This window comes from Epargyreus clarus, unplaced genomic scaffold, assembly GCF_041222505.1.
Source record: "Epargyreus clarus isolate Ecla_fem2 unplaced genomic scaffold, WU_Ecla_fem_2.2 ptg000001l, whole genome shotgun sequence".
NCBI classification, from domain to species: domain Eukaryota; kingdom Metazoa; phylum Arthropoda; class Insecta; order Lepidoptera; family Hesperiidae; genus Epargyreus; species Epargyreus clarus.
This window is the reverse complement of record NW_027332209.1, coordinates 15,080,581-15,088,706: the sequence shown is the minus strand read 5'-3', so window position 1 is coordinate 15,088,706 and position 8,126 is coordinate 15,080,581. Positions and strand designations below refer to the sequence as shown.

The following is an 8,126-nucleotide window of genomic DNA, read 5'->3' as shown; positions in this document are numbered from 1 at the left end:
GAAGGGGCGGTGGAATGACGCTGCAGCGCCGCGTGAGGCATATATACCGGCGCGTGTCGCAACGCGTCCTCGCGACGCACCTCTTGCCGGCAATTAGGCTTCTACATTTATGATTATTCATAACAATTATTGCCGAGCCTCCGAATAATGGTACGAATTTAGATTGGTTTTAAAAACCTTGTAGGCCGCTTAAGATGTTCATAATACGAAGAATATATGGGCGGGTTCAATAATAACATTGATTTATTATACAATACGAAATATTAACTTAAATAATTCAAGGGTAAAAGAAACGATATCATTCATGAAATTTCGATAAGTTATTGGTTAAATTACTATGTATTTCATTGTTATAATAACTTATGTACCTAACATGTATTATCGTAGTAAATAGAGAAACTTGTCTGATCTTACTACATGATTTTTTGCCTGTCATCAATGATGCTTTGTTTACATGTGCAAGCAATTTCATATCGTACGAATGATGTAAATTGTTTTCGGCTTATTGTATTGATTATTTCATTTTAAATGAAAATAAATTTTATGGAATGTCCCACTTAAGTGTACGAGTGAACTTTCCGCAGGTCACCACAAACGGACGATTCGAAATTTGACATTTAAAAAAATCGAAAAGGACACAATCATTTGTAATCTTAAGCAGTACCGGTGTATTAAAAGTCATACTGTGAGTTGTGCAATACGGATAGCGAAAGATGTCAGCCCTTATTGCTACTAATCTTCCTCGCGGGAGAAACGTCCTAGTAAGATGAGCAATAGTTTTATTTCATTGTGTATCCCTACACAATACAATAAAACTGAAGTGTGTTTGTAATGACAAAATGACTTTTTAATAATTGAATTTAAAAGTACCGTACTTAAAACATGTACTATTAATTAAATTTTTGTTTCTCTGTCTGTGTGTCAATTTGCCTGTTTATTCCGGCTAAGTAGTTACCTGATGGTAAAACGAATAACGAAGCTAAGTTTGTTAAGAAAAAGAGAGAAATCGCTGGATTATTTAAACTTTTAAGCGTGGGCGAAACCTCGGAGAGCTCGTATGACGTAAATGGGAATTATTTAGGATCCAATTTGATGTGTCATGGAACAGAACAAAGAGATAATGATAATGAGAACAGTTATTACAACATAACATCTTTGTAAGGCTCATTCTGTTTATAAGTACACTGAAGGCTAGCACTTTCATTCTGCAGCCGTATCATATTTATTTTTTATTTTTAGCGCTTAAAATTGTATATCTCAACGGGTCAATATGACATTAAAAATAAAACAACTTTACTCTTGTGCAACGTGGTATTCCCCGACGCTTCATTGTGTGGAGTTGATAAAAGTGGTAAGGAGGATAAAATGATATTTTTTATTTCTTTAAGCTACATATAAGAATCGTACTACTAGCATAAAATAGAATTATGCTTAAGTAACTTTAAACATTATAGGGCGGTCCTATGTATTTTAATATCATGGTGTCAGGAATTAAATTTGTATGAAAAATCAAGTACAGAAGAAAGCTATTGCCAAAAAAATCTATAAAGGGAGTTCTTAATGTTTTGAAACTGGGTAAAAATTACTAATCGGCACATTGCGGCATAGTAGAGTACGCGAACTTTTTGTATTTTGCATAAATATCCGAGCCGAGCCAGTGGAGATATAATATGTACGTACAAAATAATTCTTTATTACTATCCCTATTTTTCCTGTAATTAAGTAGGAAGGTAAATTGGGAAAGATGTATGATTAACTCTACAAATATCTCTCTGGTTTCGGTGTTTTATGTAATTAAATGGTAACTGGCATTTTGAAATGCTCTTAACTTTGAATAATGCACTTTACATTTATACTTTTTGCGAATTAATGCAAAAGATGGCTTAATATTTACATACTTAACGCATTTTGTAAATCGCTGGTTGACCGGGCAATCGCACTAAAAGGCATATTAATTACTGTATGGAAGATCCTATTCCTATATATATCTAAATGCTGAAATGAATAGTGAAATTTCTTACTGTTTAAATCAAAATATTTGATTCAGCGAAGATTTTGTAAAATGTGTCAACGTTAACAATCTTCGCTTCATGGAGTGTTTCTTTTTTCATTCACAACGAAAATATTAATCATAAAGTACTACGATAACTTAAGACACGCTTACACTTCGTAGTTTTTGTACACATAAATACGCTCTTCGGTATTTTCAAACGAACGAAAGCCTTGACGCTAACAAACTCATAGCAAACCAAACAAATCATACTACGCGACGAAAATTAATGACTTACATCTCATAAAAACTAGATTCCGAAGCAGGTAAGTAAATAAGTAAATATGTATTAAGCAATGTACACACGATGGCCATTGCGAACCCTCGTAAGTCGTAATTGTACGGCTCTACCTTTGAATGGAATTCGCAAACAGTCATTTGTCAAAGGTTCAATTAACGTGGTCTGACGGCAGTTGTGCTTATATTGCTTATGCCTATTTAATTTTAAATTATGCAAATGATGCTTGGTGAAACAAGACATTTTAAAAATAATCTCTTTTCCTATTTTTCCGATGTAGGAACGCTATTTATTTATTTAAATAATTTTAGAAGGAATAAGTTAAATTATGGGAAGAGTCCCTTGCAGAAAAACGTAATAGGATTTCACGCAGCCAGCTCGTTAAAAAAGACAAAAATATTAGGTAAATTTTGAATAAGTCTGACAAGGTGAACTGGACAACTTCGCCTCTCATCAGGAATGCTTAGCGCTTTGTAATTCTGCTTCAGTTTAGCAACTCCCAAGTGGACGTGTTCGCTGATCTCAGATCATCTAAATCACAACGATCCAGTTATTACTCATATTACATAAACGAGTAAAGGTCAATGTGGAGCGGAGCGTGGAGCCGCGAGCCGCCGCGCGCCGGGGGAGCACGCCGCCTTTCACGCGCGGTGTCGACATCACCTGCTTTCAAAATAATCTGCGAGAAATGACCAACGGGTACAACTACCACTACCCTTAGATCGGCTTCTCTATGGCCGAGGCCAACCGCATCGTTACTTTTATTACTTTATACATTTTAAATTGCACGACTTAAAAGTACTGGTCGCGTGGTATTGTTTGTTTTTCTTGAATTTTAGAAAGGTTAACGATGACCGGTTGAGGCTCAATGCTAGTGAAGACACTAAATGTACTAAAAATAACTATTGCAGTCGCTACGTTACTTGCGATGTTTATTTTCTTTTGACAGGTATGCTCTAAATTTAACAATTAGTAAAATAGATTTTTATAAATTCTTCTTCTCACTTCTTAGAATCAATTTCAAATGTTTAAATAGATAAATAAAATATAATATAATTCCATATATAAGATAATACAAAAATGATGAATATGTTGGGAGCGGTATGAAAAAGCATTAAAGAAAAGAGCTTTATTTTTTTAAACCGGAAATATAAAAGTATACATACTCGTATGTACTTAGTACGAGTATTTTTGATATTATTTGTTATTTCAGATTTCACTTGAACTTCAAGTAAACGTATAGGTAGGTTACTAAACTGGTACAGTTTTTTTGGTTACATAAAGAAAACAAGAAAACGTAGTCATATAAAATACTTGCAATTAGTACCTAATAGGCTTTGTTCTATATTTTCGAAGTTCCTTGATTTCAATTTCAGGACTTTACCCTAGTATCCTAAGCACCATGATCATAATGTAAAAGGAGAAGTTCATAAATAACTTAGTCAAACATATAAATTTATATAACTTAAATGTTTAGTCGGGGGGAATCCTGGAAACTTTAACGTGACCATCTAGTTTGGAGGACACAGCACACCGCGAACCCACTGGTTGTTGAGCTACACAAAGCATGTTAATGTGTGTATCGACATGGAAAGTGAGATAAGTGCGGGTCGCGGCGGCCTTGGCAGTGACCGCGGCCGCGCGCCAAGTTAGGCCGCGCGCCTGTAGCCGTGAACACTGTACACTGTACACACGCCGTGTGCAGAGCTAGCAGTCAAGTGCAACGGTGAAGATACTTGAATAAAATTAGTTTTTTAAATTTTTCTTTTTTTAAATATAGGAGTAGCAGACGAGCATGCAGTCCACCTGATGGTAAGTGGCTACTGCCGCCCATTGACATCTATAATCAACCCCAGATTGGATTAGATATTCTTACCTGAGGCCGGCCACAAAAGCGAAGCTACCCCTGAGGACTAACCTGGGACGCTTCGGAAAAGTATGAACCACCTACCATACTATTCAAACCAGAACACAGCAGTGATTAACGCTGCTGTTATGAGGCAGAAATAGGTGCAGCGGTGGTGCCGCCGGAGTCGTACCACAAAGGGTTCTATCACCTTCAATAATATATAGTTTCCGTTTATAACACCTAACGTAATGGCATTTGCCTTATTCGCTGGGTATTCCTTTCCTTAGCACGCGTTTCTGTACATATGTATGAGTAATATTTTTTTACTCACTGAAACGGTAAAGGAAAACATAATTAGAAAACATACTTGTAATATAACTTGAAAATGAATTTCTCAAAAGTTTTTAAAGGCTTCGCTTCTTACTTCAGAGGAAGCTTTTGCCTAGTAGTCAGGTAATAATGGGTTAATAATAAAATCATAGTTTGAGTTACTTTATAAATAGAACTAAGTATATAATAATCGGATTCTAAAACGATCTAAAGCTCGAAATTTTTATTATTATAAGTCTACTCGTATAATACATTACTACATTATTTAAATGCAATACTACCATTTAAGTCTGAGAGTTTGTATAACGTTTCTGATAATTTTATAATGAACATCTATAAATAACTCAATTGCTTATGTATGCAACAGATAGTTTTATAACAACACTTTAAAATCCATAAAGTATATTTTAATACGTAATTTAAAATGCATAAATGAGCTGTATATTTCATCTTGAAATGTAAATATAAATAAGTGGTATTTTTCTAATGACATCACCTACTGTTGATACTGAATTTGACCGAGAACAATCAATGAGCGGCCGCCATTCAACTGGTTTGGAATTAAGAGGCGTGTTAATTAGTAGGTTAACATTGTTTACGGACACATTATCTAGGGTTGTCAAAAAAAAAATCCTTTCTTTAATTTTTTCACTACAATAGTCCATATAAACAGTTAATCCATAATTGCTTTGGTTCCATCACGGACCTCGAAATATTAGGTACATCGTATTATATTTCATGGATACGAAGTACCTGTATAATGCCTGCTATTTATTTCAACAAATTCTTTAAATTAATAATTACAATGATAATTGAGTAATATATACAAATTATTTGTAATTTAGGTAATTTTATACATATGTACAAGCAGGTGTCAAAAATACCTATATACTTTTAATGTATAATTAAAAAAATAAGCTTTAATTAACAATAAAAATGGTAACATATTTGTACATATTATTATGTTTTGATATTTATTTATAATGTACATAAAAAAAGGCTGAGTCTATTAATACAGGTACTGTACGAACAATTTATAATTATTAATACGGGTACTGGACAAACAATTTATTATTATCCGATTCGAACCGGTAGATTGTTTGTAGATTTTTTTTTTAATAACTTTTAAACGGCTCTACCGATCGATTTTAGAAACTAAGCTCTTAACATCAAAAAATGACGTCGATCGCCATCAGCCCGTTCGACATACACACGTATACAATAAAATACAGAATGCTTCAATAAATTAGTAAAAAACTGTGTCGCTTACATTAATGGAGAAATAATCGATGTGCATGTGTTTCAGCCCTTGCATTGACACCGCGAGTTCGAGAGATCAATGTCGGAGCGCCGCGGGTCGCCTGTGGTCACACCACACGATGCGAGCGATGAGGTGACTAGCATTGTTGCATATTGATGAGATACTACTATAATCTGGGGGCAGTGGACTGATCCCGTTTTTTTCGAACGAGAATGTACATCAACTGAAAGATTGTCTTGAAAATTGTGTCACAAATTGTCATCTAAGTAATCTCTACCGTGCCGCCGCATCTGCGCGGTACCGTGAGAAACAACTTAGTTATAAGTTTGAGAAAGTGCACTTTTCAAGTTAGCAACGATTAATAGTCTCACAGTCAATTTTAATAAATGATCCGGTGTGCTGGACCCTCTACTGCAGAGTAATAATGTAATAAACACTTTAACATATCGCAGTTGTAACATGATTAATCTCCTCGAGTCTCTAGATGTACCAATCAGATATTCTGAATAATTGGCTAAGTCTTTGACATTGGGGTACCATTTCCTGATCTCTTTCTAAATATTCACAAAATGAACTTACAGATCTTTCGTAAACGCGAATAATATATATATTTTTTTATCACCTTTAAAATTCCTACCAAATGAAAACTTTGTATCTTTATAAAATTTGAAGGTGGATTAACTCTTTGTGGCACGATTCCGAAAATACCATCGCCGCAATAATTTCTGCTTCATAATAACATTAAGTACTAAGAGACACTTATCGAGGAATTCCAACTTCGTTCTCGGGGGTAGCAGTGCTTCAATGACCAACCTCACGTAAGACTAGTTCTATCTGAGGTTGATAAGAGATGACTATGGGTATTCCTCTCCCCTCTTATATTCCTCTTTCAGACATTGTTTCAATATTACTATGAACGTTATCAGAGTAATTACAACATTGCGTCGCCGCTCCGTTGTCTCCGGCTGCTTACCGCCACTAAGTGGATTACATGTTTTATTGCCACTTAGCTGCTCAAACGCGTAACACTGACACTGTTTATCTGATGTGGCTCAGTTTTCACAACTATTGCAAGCTGCGCATAATTACTCTATCACACCACATTGTGAGAAGCTCAATGACGGACATAAACGTATTAAACCGTCTTAATATCTAAATATATATGTCATTTGTATGTTTTAACTCTATTAACTTTAAAATAATAATACATGAGGAAAGTTTGTACACAGGTAGGTTATTAGAATACATAAAAACAATATTTCATTTAAGTTAATTTTTAACAATTTAATATATCGTACATTTGTGTATTACCCATATTATTTTTAATAAATTATGTACTTGATTATTATTTTTTAATTTAAATATATCTATTGAAATCATGATATTATAATTGTATAATGATATCATCGTATCATTCTACAACGTGTCTATTGATGGTTAAAATTGTACGTACATAAATACCACTGTATAGTTTACTTTAATATTACTTAACAAATCTATTAATTGTCTTCATATGTGTCTAAAGGTCCGTCACTAATCTAATGTACACGTAAACCCAAAAAGCCTATTTACGAGGCGCGAGGACGCGTTGCGACACCCGCCGCGGTATATATACGATGCCGCGCGAGACAGGACATCACTTGTTTACAACCTCCTAAGCTCTACAACAACCAATACTAACCATCATGAAAGCCTTCGTAAGTATTATGAACTTTACACACATTGAAATATAAGTAGACAAGTATTTTGACCTGATTAATCCAAAATACTTGTCTATTTGTGGTTATAAAATAATAATTATTAAAAGATTAATAGAACATTGAGATGAATTCTTTGATCTAAGCAAACTATACTGTGGCCTGCTTTATTTACAGATCGTAGCCGTGTGCGTGATGGTGGCGTGTGTGTCCGCCGGCAACGTGCGTGAGAAGCGCGGCTTCCTCAGCGGCCTGCACTCCGGCGGATACTCCGGCGGCATCTCCGGGGGTTACGGCGGTGGCTATGGAGGCGGCTACGGAGGCGGCTATGGAGGTGGCTATGGCGGCGGATACGGTGGCGGATACAGCGCCATCTCCGCCCCCGCTGTTAGCTACTCACCACGAGTTATCACCCAAAACAAGGTGGTGAACGTGCAGAAGGTGGTGGACGTGCCCCAGGTGGTGAACGTGCGCAAGGTGGTGTCCGTGCCTCAAGTGGTCACTGTGAACCGCGTGGTCGCCGCACCCAGCTACTCCGCTGGCTACTCTGGCGGATACTCCGGCATCGGCGGCGGATACAGCTCCGGCTACAGCTCTGGCTACGGTTCCGGATACGGATCCGGCTATAGCTCCGGCTACGGTTCCGGTTACGGATCCGGGTACTCCAGCGGATGGTGGTAAACTATTGTGAAGATTCTCTA

General features: G+C 36.1%; 1 protein-coding gene across 1 annotated transcript; it reads left to right on the top strand.

Moving 5' to 3' along the window:
• The first annotated feature begins 7,398 nt into the window (after window positions 1–7,398).
• LOC140757685 (uncharacterized) lies at window positions 7,399–8,126 on the top strand. The gene is made up of 2 exons (XM_073093592.1): window positions 7,399–7,425; window positions 7,603–8,126. The coding sequence occupies exons 1-2, from the start codon at window positions 7,414–7,416 to the stop codon at window positions 8,104–8,106; spliced, it is 516 nt and encodes a 171-aa protein (XP_072949693.1). The 5' UTR covers window positions 7,399–7,413; the 3' UTR covers window positions 8,107–8,126.